Source organism: Gavialis gangeticus, unplaced genomic scaffold (assembly GCF_001723915.1).
Source record: "Gavialis gangeticus isolate Ggan-Ray unplaced genomic scaffold, GavGan_comp1, whole genome shotgun sequence".
NCBI classification, from domain to species: domain Eukaryota; kingdom Metazoa; phylum Chordata; order Crocodylia; family Gavialidae; genus Gavialis; species Gavialis gangeticus.
The window spans coordinates 209,259,135-209,273,213 of record NW_017729032.1 but is presented as its reverse complement, the minus strand read 5'-3'; the positions used below and the strand labels follow the sequence as shown (position 1 = coordinate 209,273,213).

General features: G+C 40.9%; 1 protein-coding gene across 1 annotated transcript in view; it reads right to left on the bottom strand.

Moving 5' to 3' along the window:
• TMPRSS2 (transmembrane protease, serine 2) overlaps window positions 1-13,571 on the bottom strand; it is a 34,660-nt gene extending 21,089 nt beyond the window's left edge. Inside the window, exons 1-8 of the mRNA XM_019524772.1 lie at window positions 12,853-13,571; window positions 11,642-11,796; window positions 7,222-7,279; window positions 6,032-6,239; window positions 5,419-5,505; window positions 3,471-3,590; window positions 1,861-1,990; window positions 937-1,047 (exon numbers count right to left, since the gene is read on the bottom strand). Coding sequence (XP_019380317.1) covers window positions 937-1,047; window positions 1,861-1,990; window positions 3,471-3,590; window positions 5,419-5,505; window positions 6,032-6,239; window positions 7,222-7,236 — 671 coding nt within the window. The 5' untranslated portion in view covers window positions 7,237-7,279; window positions 11,642-11,796; window positions 12,853-13,571. The remainder of the gene's footprint in view (window positions 1-936; window positions 1,048-1,860; window positions 1,991-3,470; window positions 3,591-5,418; window positions 5,506-6,031; window positions 6,240-7,221; window positions 7,280-11,641; window positions 11,797-12,852) is intronic.
• Between the last annotated feature and the right edge of the window lie 508 nt (window positions 13,572-14,079).

The following is a 14,079-nucleotide window of genomic DNA, read 5'->3' as shown; positions in this document are numbered from 1 at the left end:
AGCCACCTGCCCCCTCTAACTGTTGCCCCTCTTTTTGTCTGCCCCCTCCTCATTCAAGAATTCTTATGCAATTCCTTCAGCCCCACTTTTTCTGACTGCCCTCCCAGCACTCAAGTGCTTTTACCATTTCCTCCATTTACACCAGCATACAGCAGAGGAATCTGGTTCTGATTACAAGTGCCAGAAACACAGAACTCCAAGGCATATAAGCACAATGAGCGAGGTGAATGGTGACTTGCCTCTGTAGCCACTGGTTGGCCCCAAATCATTCACATTACAGTATGTCAAAAAAAGGGAAGAGGAGGAAGGGAATTTTGCGAGTGCAGCAGACTCTGCAGCAAAATCTGAACTGAAAAAACTCATTTTATATAACAAAACAAAGTTTAATAAAAGCAGTTGAATTCAGAGCCTGTCACCCTAGCAAGTATCCTGTTTCACCTGTATTCACATAAAACACGGTACCAAATATTGCAGCTATTTTATGCTTGGTACAATTATCAAAACAAATATTCAAGACAGTAACATCATGGCTGACTAGTTATATGACAGTTTCTACACCCTTTTGGAAGTGTGGGGGCAGAGGGAAATGGGGCACTGTTAAGGAAGTAGGTTTGCTACAGGAAACAAGGTGAGAAAGGGGGTGGAAAAAATCAGCGTCCTTGAAAGTTGTCAAACTTCCGAAATACGATTTGGAAAACAAATCCCTAGAAAGATAGTGTCAGGAATAATTTAATAGTTGGAGGTTTAAAGATGATGAAGAATAATTATTCCATATCAAGCATGGGACCGTCTCCCCCCTGCTCCCAATCCTAAAAATAAGGTAATAATATAAAGGGAGGCTAGCCCTAATAAAGATGGAAGACACACCACTTACAAAAATGGCAATGAGAATGCAAAAAAAACCCCCAAAACCTGTAGTAGTTTATACTTAAATACCTGTTATACAATCTCTTGTACAAGTCTATATTCCCAGCACTTGTGTTCAGTCTCAGAAAGCTTTTAGCTCCTTTCTCAATTGCTGTTCTCCCACTAGAGAAATAAGTATTTCTGTAACGGACATAAGGTTTAGTTATAATAGTGATGTGTCATGTAGAAGACTAATTAAGAACAAAACCAACGAGCAATCCCACCAAAAAATAAATAAATAAGAAAGATTTGCTTCAATCTAAAACAGATCAATAGTTATAGAACATTAAATAAAATCACAATTAAGATGTACAGCAGAAGAATTAAACTTTACTTCCATGATTGTTCTCAGTGCCCACTTACACCAAACAATAATGTTTTATTTTAAACTCATTTTTTCATGATCAACAGCTCTACCTACTGCACAGACTGAGGGTTATGTCTACAACACTTCCACAGCTCTCCAAGGAACACTGCCTGCCTGGTCCCACAAGTGTATGCCAAGCCCAGAAGTGTGGAAGTCAAGTTGCATGGAAGGATACTGTAATTAAATGGTGGCACTCTTATGAAACACCACCATGAAAAGTGATTGGTGTCCTCAACAGGTCAGGACTTTCTGTGCAATACTGACCATAGTGAACTAGTTTGGATAAGGATGCATTTTATAAAGCAATTTTATTCCCATGTTCTGCTTGCATTATATGCACAAACTTTCATCCTACCATTGATTGAATGTTATATATTACATGCTTTAACACCACTTCATTTTGCTTCTGCGATAACATATAACCTTTTCTATATTGTGTCTCTTCTATTTATGAAAACTGGACTAGTAATTTTACAGCAGATATCCATCTTTAGGAGTGGGGGAGGGGGGAAAGAACATAATGAAAGGATTGCCTTGGATGTACATCTTCATTGCTTTAGTTTCACAAGTAGGTTTCTTATACTTACACATTATACCCCATGTCTTTACATGCTGTCTTTCCATAGTCATCATTCCAGTCATCTGCGCATACAGGATGCCAGGATTTGTTCTCTGATGAGTAGACCTCCAGAATGAAATTGGGTCCATAGAGCCTAACTGCCACCAAGAAAGACAACATTACTGACCTCATTCCTCAAAACCCAGGACATTCACATTGCTAAAAAAGGTATTTTTATTTCCTGTTGCTATAAACAAGCACCAAGAGTACCAAAATCAAAATAACAGAAAAAGATTGTTTCACTCACGTATTTGAAACTAGCTACTAAAAGCGTTGGTCAGTGTTATCCCTTATAGTCAGTTCCCCATCTGGTTTGGTCTTTCACATAGCAACAAGACAACTGCCCCCCACTCCCCACTTCTGAATAGTAAAAATAGGTTTGTGGAATTATAACAAATCAGCAAAAGTGCAAAGAAATGCAGTACCTGAAGCTATCTTATATGAACTAGATTTCAAGTTGATGCCATCTCTTTAAACAGATATTTTTGTCAAATTTTAATTTCCTGGAGGATTACATAAAGATGTGTTTATTTTGCCTAAGTCCACTTGAATGAGTTACTAGCTTAAAAGATATATTGACATTGTGTTATTTTTCTCTCTTTACTGTGCAGTCTTTAAATTTTCCATGCCTCATCCAGAGGGTAAGAATGAAAAGCAGTAATTAGATAAGAAGGCAAAAACATTATGTTCTCTCTCAGCATAAAAACTCAGGAGCACAGATCTGACGTGGAAATGTTTTCTCTGCCTCTTCCAGGCATTAAATATAAAGATACTATGTACTGTACATGGCAGAAAGAAGGAAGAAAGCAGGTCAGGCCAAAGATAATTGCAAAGAGACCCAATTGTTCATCCAAATAAGGGGAAAAGGATATTAAAGCAAGCAGAGCTAAAGCATACACCAGAGTACCAAAGGCAACATAGGGCCAAGAGAAGCAACCAGTACATCTCCATCCCAAAGTAATTTTCATGAAAAACACGCAGATATTTTAAAAAAAAATCAAGACAGGTGTATCTTTTGAAACTGCATGTTTATGATCTCCACCACGAAATAGTCTCTTCAGATATCTTCAGCTCAGCATGAAAGCCTTTAACTATTTCTTTAACTGAAGTCATTAGCAAGCCTCCTACCCTGAAAGTTACTTAGTGTTTTTTGCAAAGCAAGGTTTTTGGTGGTGATAGTATTGTTGATCTGGTGGGCGAGTGAAGGGAAATTCTTATAGAGGGATTGTAGAGAGAATATGAAATAAGCTAACCCACATCAACGAATTCAAGCAGAATCGTAGGAACACAATAATTTCCTATAGACTAAGTATGAGAGACATCTTCAAGTAAATTAACTTATGATTTCTAAACTAACCTAATTAAAAGTGGCACAAGGCCCTGCACACACCTTTATATCAGCTTAGCAAGCCATTAGGAATAAATTTGGGATAAACTAAGTCAGTCTCAAACCAAAATAGGACAGTCCACACAGGCGTCTGAATCAGTTTAAATTGGTTTAGAGTTGCATCATACATAAACTAAGCTGGTAAAACTTAGAAAAATACAATTTTACCTTTGCATACTTGAAGTACCTACCACATCGGTTTTCATCTTCACCATTAGGACAGTTGAAGTGTCCGTCACACCACTGGGATAATGGCACACATTGCCCTGAAGACCCACATTCTATTGAAGAATCCAAACACGGATCCTGCACTGCAAGGACACAAATGCACAACCATTAATTTATCTTAAGGTTCATTTATCCACAAATTATTACTTCTACTGACTTTTCCAGCAGCATAATCAATTTAGTTAAGATAGATGTGGAAAGATTATTAACTGAATAACTTGGGGACTTCTGTATGAAAAAAAGAGGGCAAGAGCTGAGGACAAAAATGGAAAAGTAGTTTAGGCTTTTTAATCCTACATGTCATCATTAATAATTGTCAAAGCAGTTTTTATTTATTAACTCAGGGCTGTCCACCTTCTAAGCACATCAGAGCCCCCTCTCTCCCACCACTCCATGTACACACTATATCAGGCAGGCACTCGAGCCTTACTCTCAGCTTCCTGAATACAGAGTCCCATGCTGCGTTGCAGCACTGGGACACCCCTAGCCATAGGTTTCCATGAGACCATGGGCTACACCAGGGGGCAGGGACAGGAAGTAGAAGCTGGGAGACTTCAGCTACTGCTGCAGCCATAGCAAAGGAAGGTAACAGCAGCCTGGTGGGAGCCCAGGAACCACAAATTAGCCCTTCACAAGCTGCATGCAGCCCATGAGATGCCAGTTGGACACCTCTGTATTAAGTGATTAGATTTCATGGTAACTCCAGTGAACTTCAAAAGCAGTGTTAAGCTCATAACTCACTCTGCCAGCTATAGCAAAAATTAAATGAAACAGGGAAAGAAAATAGCTTTGTTTAGTTGCCACCTCTTGGTAGATACCATTCTTACAGTGATTGGGATTAATTTAAATCAGTGGTTTTCAACCCGTGGTCCACAGTGACTAGGTCTGAGGGGTCCACAAAAGACAACTATGATCAGTCTAAAGTATGTGAATCCCCACACTTACAATTCAAAGGGGTCTGCCCCCCCATTCAAAATTTCCAAGGGGGTCCACAAATGGAAAAAGGTTGAAAACCACTGATTTAAAACAACACTTATTTTCACATTAAAATTTGGAAGTCTGTTCAAAATAGCTCCAAATTAAAGGCAACCACACATGCTCTCTCCCTCCAGGATTCCTCATTCACTTTTTTCAAGTCAGCCAACACGATGAATGAAAGGAATATGTAAACTTGTTTTGGTTGTGGGGGGTAGTCATTTGCAATTCAGGAGATTTGGCATTCCTTATCCTGTAGGTATTTTTAATTTAAAAATTTGAAATGAATAAAATCTGAGTCTAGTAGTTTTACTCAGCATCGCATTCAACAAAAGTCTAAAGTCTCTAACTTATGTCATTCATTCTTTTCCCTGAAGTCAGGGAATGAAACAGTGTGGGAAGTTTTAAAATTTATTTTGAATTTAAGCGCAGAAGCTAAATGCTTAGTTAATGTTCACTCAAAACCTTAGAGCCAAGGAAGCTCTGGAATAACTTAAGCCCCAGGTCAAAAGTCTTGTAAAAGCCCTTTGCACAGAGTTAAACTGCACTTCACACCACTGTATCTGAAGTGATAACAGCTGTATAAAAGCTGGTGCTATAGTAGTAGCTGTCAGGAAGCTCAGGATGGGCTGATGCATAAGAGTTGGCAACAAGCGTCAAAAAATTGGTGGAGGTTAATTGTTTCAAATATATTTACATGTCATTAAAAAAAGAGAAAAGGAAAACAGCAGCAGTGATGCTGGTTATACTTATAACAGGTAAGTAGCCCTTCAGATTAAAAGCTAAAAATGGATTTTATACCAGGAAAAAAAAAAGGAGAGAACTAAAACTTCCCTGTCCTAATTCACCATCAGATGGAAAAATGAGACTCTTTCCAAAAATAAGCGTGCCAAGACATCTTACGTTTCATAATTTTAATATCATGCAGATCCTTACCAAAATACCAGATAAGGAGTGCTGCAACTACTGCACCTGTGAGGATTACTGCAACAGCTAAGACAATGCATAAGGTTTTCTTAACACCTACAAATAAAAAGGGAGAAAAAGAAAAGTTAGAGAAGGAGGCTAACCTTAGATCTCTTATCTGGAATCTATCTGTGCAGAAGTTTAAGGCACAAATATCAGTCACTAGTACGAAGGTATGAACCCAAGCAGGCAAGGTTCTTTGGGTAGATGTGATATCTTTTATTAGACCAAATGAGTAGTTGGAAAAAAGTTCTCATCAAGCTTTCGGGCACAATCACCCATAGTGACTGCACCCAAAAGCTTGCTAAGAGCTTTTTTCCAACTACTCAGTTGGTCTAATAAGATATATCACATCTACCTAAAGAACCTTGCCTATGTTCTTAGACCAACACAGCTACAACCAACTACCCAGGCATGAACCTGAAATCCAGAAGTCTCTATAGGCCCACGCTCTTCCAAAGGAAGAATGTGGTGCTTATGGAATATTTCACTCAGCAGGAGAGCATGGAAAGAAAGATCTTTCATCTATCAGGATATCAAACTACAGCAAACCTGCATAGTAAGAAATCCAGACAAGTCTTACCTGATGTGCACAGTTTCTCAGATGAAGGCTTTGGCTGTACTACCACTGTAGCTGGATGTTGAGGAGGAACACTTGGAACATAATGTGGCACTGATGCAGGATGGCTTGTAGGAGTGTACTGTGGATAGCCGTTAGTGTTTACAACGTGCCTAGAATTACAGAAACTTTCTGGCTCATAGCCGTGATTTTCATAGTATGGTGGTAGCCCCTAATAACAGCAACAAAAGAGAGGGAAACAAGAAATAAGAGGGGGGGAAGAAACATGTGCTGTGTAATATTGCAAAGTCAGAATACAGAAGTTTCTAAAACAGTGTTTTTGCATATGTGCTATTGATACAATAAAACCCTAATTCAGAAAGGTATCAGTCATGCAATAGAGGATTTACAAAATCTGAATATTGGAGTGAAAGACAGACACCTTCAACTGCAGGGGGACTACATTTAGAGACAGTTTAAATTAATTTCTAATACACTGCCCCTCAAATAAGTCTTGCATGCATATATTGAATTCTTTTAAAATGTTAAATGTTTTGCTTCCCTAGTAATATCTAATATTTCTTTTATACAGTGAAAAAAAAAGACTGCAGAGGAGAACAATGAAACCAATTATACACCAAGAACTATTATAGTCACTAGCAAATAAATCAGGAAAATAAAGAATTATATTTCTGCAAGCTTTCTTAGTTTAATTTTAGGGGGTTGTAACCATTTGAACAGTAAGATTTCTCAATGATAAACATAATTTTCCAGTTGACAGTGCCCTTTTCATCCTAAATATCAGATCTAACTAATGTTCTGCTAATATCTCATTACTTTTGTCAAATGCACTACACAACAAACAGAAGTTAGCCTAATAGAATTAAGGTAATTCATAATAGCCATCAGGCTACAACTTGGTATGCAGAATAGGGTTTTTTTATAATTATTTGTTTGTTTTTTTTCCAGCCATGGGACTGGGAAACCCACAGCAGGATACAAGTTAGAAGGAATCAACAACTATAAGCCCCATAACTCTGCATCCTAAGTAGGTTAACTGCATCTCCTCCATACACTAAGGCAAGTCTCTTCCTTGTTATACGAATAGGGAAACCTGAAGCAAAGAACTTTAAGTCAAAGTTTAATAGACTAGATTATTAATTAGTGTACTACTCAGTCAGTTGTTACCCAAAACAGAATGTTTAACTACTTACTGAGTTTGAGGCCATCCTAGCTATGTCCGTAGTGTCTACACAACAATTGAGAGAGAACCTGTAAATATAAAAGTGGCTATATAGTTATGATAAGAAACAGTCAAAAAATTCTGCATAGTAGTTTTCCATTGGAACATGGCAACACAACAAAAGCTAAATAATTTTGAGGTTATGTATAGGTTTTATGTTTTGACAAGAAATCAACCCATTGTATTTCAGTAAGGTCCAAACATTATACAAGAAGCTAAAATATTTCAAATAAAATATTTTTGTGGGGTTTGGGACACACACACATACAATTTTTCTTGCAATTCAGGACAAAGCCAGCATTTCAAACTCTCCATAGCTCCCACAAGGTGGAAGTTCCAGTTTTCAACCAACTTTAGTTTCGATATAAATCAAGTCGTGAAATGTACTGTCCTAGGTATGGCTATAATTTCATCTATACAATCTATAGCTTCTCAATCCAATAGTAAGTGAAAGCAGGAAGTAAACAAACATCAAAGCACTATCACATCTTTAAAACACACCTAAAATAAGCAACAATACTGTTGGTCAATAGTCACTGCCCTGTCCTTGCTAGACAAAAAAAAGACCCCAGATACTTCTCAGGGTTAGGGGTCTAACCCTCTACCAAGATAAGAGATTGAGAAGCATCAGAGTATTCAGAGCTGCAATGCTGCACAGGTCTGCTGAACTGCTCCAGTCCTGGCTTTTATTTCCAAGGGCTTCTCCAATCAACTGCATAGGACCACCCATGTGCTCCAGCTGATCCAAGAAGTGGAGCCCTTTCCTGAATTAAGGGCTGCTCAGCTGTCTGCTGTGGCATTTGCTGAAAACAAAATGGGTTGCAAACCACCTGGATACAAATGATCCAGAGTCTATTGTATTATCCCTACCCCTAGACCACAAAATCAGCCCTGGTTCTTGATTACATTGTGATGTTAGAACAAAATGGCATTAACAGTTTGTTTTCTAAAGACAAGTCAGTCAGACCACTGCCTACTTCAAAAAAAGGAAAAGGAAATGTCAGTTGTTTGTAAAGTGGGCAAAAGTATTTCAGACCAACTCAAGTCAGGCTTATTTGTCATACAGGCACAGTGGGCCTACACCAGTGGTTCTCAATCTTTTTAATATTCAAGGCACCCCCCTTATCAACTCCTACGAATTTAGTATCAACTGGTTGAGAACCATGGTTGTACTGGCTCAGCTTACACCTCAGTGGTTCTCAACCAGCCCAATGAAACTGGACCATCCCTAGCAACTACTCCATAGCCCAGTGAAACTGCCCCCCCAATGCCTGGTATTGGCATCGTGACCCAATGAAATTGTTCCACACACTGCTGTTTTCAGGAGGTGGTGGCAGTGCAGCAGATGCTCTTTCCTCCATTAAGTTTAATAGATAAGCCTAATGCATGCAGAAGCACACCCTCCTGCCTGTTAGTCACTTTCTGATCTGGCTCCACTGTCTCCTGGAAACAGGTGCACAAGGTAGTTTCACTTGGCTGCAGTGGCAGCACTGCGGCACTCTTGAGAGGAGTTGCAACACCCTGGTTGAGAACCAAAGCCCTAGACCCACCAGCAAACCACAAGCCCCCCTCAATGGTTACTAGTCATATAACAATTACCTTCCCAGGACAAAGGACATTAAAAAAAAAAAAGCCAGGAACAGGAGTGCAGGTCAAAGGCTAATAAATTAGGTTTCTCAGGGGGAGGAGGGAGGGGGTACATCTCACAGAGAAAACTGGATAGTGCCCACCACCCCTCAAACACAACTAAGGAGGCTATGGATATCCTGCCACTGAAATTCTGGCCAGAGACATCCATGGATAAGTAAAAGAAAGACAACCATGCAGTTGCCCAGGTTCCTTCTGGCCAAAGCCGCCTTCTTGGTCTGGCAAACAGACATCTTGGCCAGGGCCAAGAGAAAGTTAACCAAAAGGTCCTATAACTTTGTAGGGCCAAAGATGGTGAGTGCATAAAATAAAAACGGTGGGGAAAAAGTGCAGCCAGAACCTCAGAGGTTCTTGAGGAGACAGTAGAGGGACTGCAGTCTGAGGCACTTGAGATAGAGGGAAACCCTGGTTCATGGGTGTCAGAGGAGTCAGTAAAGCGTGCCAGGTACATGGCCATATTGATAGTTCTATGCAAGAACTACCAGCCAAGGTCCCTGGTGGCTTCTGCAACTAGGATGAAATACAGGCCAGTCCACTGGGGGCTCTTGTTCGCAGCCAAGGCCCACCATCTGGTGTCTGGACAGGTCACGACGGCAGGATGTTGAATGGTATGGAGCATGAACATGCAGAGCTTGTGGTGATGGGCTATTAGGAAGGGAACTGCTCCCCCAGCCTAAATGACATGGTGCAGTGAGGTGTTTAAGGGGGAGGAGAATAGGACAAGACAGGACAGCACAGGACAGTGCTGGTGAGGCAGAAGCCCCCTAGTCTTGTGTCAGGACCCTCAGAGGAAAGGCAGAAAGAAGTCGTGTGTAGTGTTCCTTTTCAAAGTTGAGAACTCTAACAAGATTTTAGCTCAAAGTTCATCTTACAACAAGATGAACACAGAAAAAGTGCGCTTTATAAAATGTAGTATAGTGACACAATGTTAAGTATTCTACAGCAGGAAATAATTTGGCTGCAAAAGTGCCACACACCCGGAAAAGATGAACCATGGAATCACTCCTACCAGAGCAATTAAAGCTCAGAAACAAACTCAACAGGTCACTGCGTAACACAAGTTGCTACTCTTCCCATGCCCTGACAATGCAAAGTTTGTGCTATTGTATTTGCTGTGCACATTTACTGATCTACACATATTGTCATTCATTCATCTTGCTGATGTTTATAACTTGGATCCCAGGACACTAAGAAAAGACCACAAAAAAAAGTTAGCTGGCTCAGTTATTAAGTTATTCTGAAAACCAGTCCCACAAATCATAATGACTTATTTTAATTGTCTTCTGCTTTGCAAGCAGTTTTCTTCCCATTTGTATGCTATAGACACTGCACCCGGATCAGAATAAGGGTGGAAACAAACATGACCTTTCATTGCCTTTCTGCTGCCATAAAAGGTTTTATGGCAGTACCAAGCAACATCAGATAGACACCCTTACCTTTTGTCTTGCCACAGTACGGCTGCAACAAAAGGTAGTAATAATATTATGCTGCTTTATTGTGGCAGATGTCTATTTGTTTTATGGTAAGAGTGCTGACAGCTCTGGCAGCAGCTGCCCACACTCTCCTGCCACCCTGGTCAGGCACATCCCGGGCTCGAGGGGCCCAGTTCTGTGAAGAACTGGGACCCTCAAGCCCCAGGAGGGCCTGCCAACTTTCCCTGCCTCCAGAAACATGCCCCCCATCAATCTCCAGTCTGAATCCAAGAGTGTGGATGGTCAGAGTTCCCCACTTCCAGACACTCACCCCAGAGATTGTCAGAGTTGCATCTCTAGATCTCCAGTGATCTCCAGCTTTCTCTCCTTCCACAGACATGCCCCAGAGCTCCCTGGGGATGTCTCTGGAAGCAGGGAAAGCCAGGACATGATGGTGCAGACCTGACTTTCCCTACTTCCAGAGACAAACCCCTGGGATCTCCTGGGTGTGCCTCTTGAAGCAATGAAACACGGTAACCCACCGTCCTGCCTATTGATCTTGCGGGACAACAAGTGACAAGTTTGATCCAATGAAGCGGATCATCTGTTCTAGGGCATGGCCTGGCATGGCTGAGACATCCCTAGATGAAGCACATATTTCTAGCCCAAGTGATTCAGAAGGGTTTTTTAATATTCCAGTTAAATAGAAATGCTCATCATCCAAAACATGTAGCAATTCACATAGACCTCAGCAAGAGGAGCGCAGGTCAGAGGATGAAAAAGTTTGGCAGAAACACCAGAAAAAATGATCCTGTGTACAGCTAGAATGTTGGCTGCATTTGCAACTTCTCTTACAAGTGCAATATTCCTTTATTCCTTCCTCCATATATACTGTACTTTCTGAAAGCAAAGGTCTTGACAACTCTAGGCATTATCGTACGCATAAGCTTACTGTTGCACCCATCACAACAAGCAGTTACTGTATATATTAACAGAACACAATTCAGGATAAAGGACTACAAAATGCTTTAGAACCTATATATGAGTCTCACTTTACTCGCTACTAACAGTACATCTGCTTAGCACTAAATTGTGCATTGTAGGTAGTCAAGTTCACCGTGCAGACAATACACAAGGTTCAAATTTCTTTGGCAGCAGATTGCAACAGCACCCTCCACCAGTTAAGAATATAACATGCTGGTATGTTAGCAATTTAGGGGGAAAGAAAAAAAGAAAAATACCCAAAGCAAAACTATGGGAAACACTTAGGCCAATGGAATATTACTACTGTTATTCAGGTAGGATGATTGTATTAACAGCTTGTTTTCTTACTTAGAAGTGCAATGGAAGCCAGAAGACCCAAGTTGTCAGAACATCTATCTTTGGTCACAGCCACTCTCCATTAGCTCTTCATGATGTTATAGTTGGCACACGAAGTTAACCCTGACCTTAGGAGAGGAACACTGCTGGAAATGTTTTTTTGTTCTCTGGAAGAAAAAAAAATATGTATGAAAAATAATGATAATTGGCACCAGAAATACTGTTTCTTAAACAAAATTTAACCTTAGTCTACACCGGTGTCTCTCAACTCCTGGGTCACAACCCACAAGTGGGTCACAAAAATATATGAAAGGATCACAAACGAACTTTAAAAATGGATGAACAAACTTTAAAAACCGATTATCCTTTAAACAGAGAAAAACGCGGGAAACCGTGGCTTCTCTCTTGCAGGCTGGCAGAGTTCCAGCCTCCAAGGGGCTGCTTGGGGGCCCTCCTGCCCATTAGCGATGCGTGGGGGGTGCACACAGGTCCACATGCGCCTCCTGAGAGAGGCTACTGGCAGTTGCTGCTCACCACCCCCTCCTTCCCTCATGCCACCGACACTGCAGCGGCCGCCTACAGGAGCTCCCCACTCACTGCTACCTGTGGGCAGTAGCTGTGCCCTCCCCCCCCAGCCTCAAGGGCACACATTATTCATGTCCCTGCCCCACTCATACCCACCCCCTGCTCCACACACTGGGGAGCTAGGGCCTGGGAGCAGCAGGTCAGGAGTGAGGGGCACTGGGTCGGAACTGGCCATCAAATGGGTCCTGGTACAAAAAAGGTTGAGAACCACTGGTCTGCACCAGGATGCTTTTGTCATTTTCTATGGTGGAACCTAGACCTCGTGGGACACATGCAGTAGGCATTTTTCCACTACTAGAGTTACACCAGCTTCCCCAAAAGACAGGAGCTCAGCCCCAAAAGACAAGGCACGGCTGCATCCACACCAGGAAGTCTGCCAACATAGCTAAGTTACTTAAGCAAAACAATCTTTTCACACTCCTGGCTGGCACAGCTCTATAGCAGAACTCTAATTTAGACAAGGCCCCAAAAGCAGCTCAAGAGAACAGAGTACATCTATAGTACTGCATGCAGCCACCAGGTTGGGAGGGAGGAGGGGATGCCAGACCATGAGTATGTCACACTAGAAATGATTAGCTTCCTAGAAGTTAAATCCACAGCCAATTTTAACCATACAGCTCTGATGCTGTAGGACTCACATTTTTTACATTATCCTGTGATGTGCTCCAAAGAATAGTCACACATCAGGTCCAATCATATTTCCATTGATTTCAACAGAAAGACACACTATCTTCACTAACATGATCTGTAGGAATCAAGTGCAATGCCCTCTTAGAACCCTTTCCCCCCTGCTCCACAACAGCAATCTTTATGAAGGGATTTTTGAAGATGTCAGCCAGCTTGGACTCCAGCATCTTTGTTCTTCCTTCTAGTTATTACCCTATGAAGGTTTTAAACTACCATTAGTTATTAACTGGTATAAAAGGGAAGAATGAAGCTAATGCAGTCATCAGCAACACTTTCAACAGAGCTTTAGGTTTGAGTTCAAAGGCATGTCAGCATCACCTATTACAATGTCATGGAGTGGTACATGGACAAGCTCTAACTGAACTACCCCAGATAACAGCATGCGGTACAACTACCTTAGTACATTGCTCTGAAAAGGCTTAATTAGCCCTGCAGTGATGCAGGGACTATTAGCCTAGGCAGACCACCATGCTAACATGGCTTTCCTACTTCTGCTACCCATGCTAACAGATTCGAAGTGAGCTCAAGTGCATTCGTAGTGCCATGTGCACATACCCCCCAAGACCAGTCATGCAAAGTTCTAAACGCTCCTTAGCTTGTGATGTCCAGTGAAATCATAATTTGAGTTGGTGTGGATGCAGGGCAACTCTAGTCACATCATGTATTTATATCCACATATTGAGTGAGTTTATCATTCCATGCTTGTTAATTACCTTTAAAACTATAGTTCAAAAGAATTAAAATACCATTGAGAGTAGTCAACTTTCAGTCCAAAAAAGGAGTTTGAAAAACTCGGACCCACCACTGCAATAAATAGCACACTGTATATACGCACACCCCTTCAGGGCAGGAATCAAAAGTATTTGTGCAACTAAGACTGGAAAGTTTTTCTATTTCAGTCAAAGCAAATGTACTGTGTAGAAAGCAGGTTTTGTTTTCAATGTTCATTCAGTAGATAGCAAGTGATTCTCCTTTGCTGTATTTTTTTAAGCAAGCTGTCCTAAGAAGATTTCTACTAAAAAGATCCTCTAAGAGTTTTATTAGAGAAATTAAATCAGGTTGTGACTTTCACACAATTCAGAACTCTGAATGACCTCATGACAAAGACAACTGGGCCAATACAGTAAAGACACTTGCATGCAAACACCACTAGTAAGAATTCTAAAAATATGAATTTT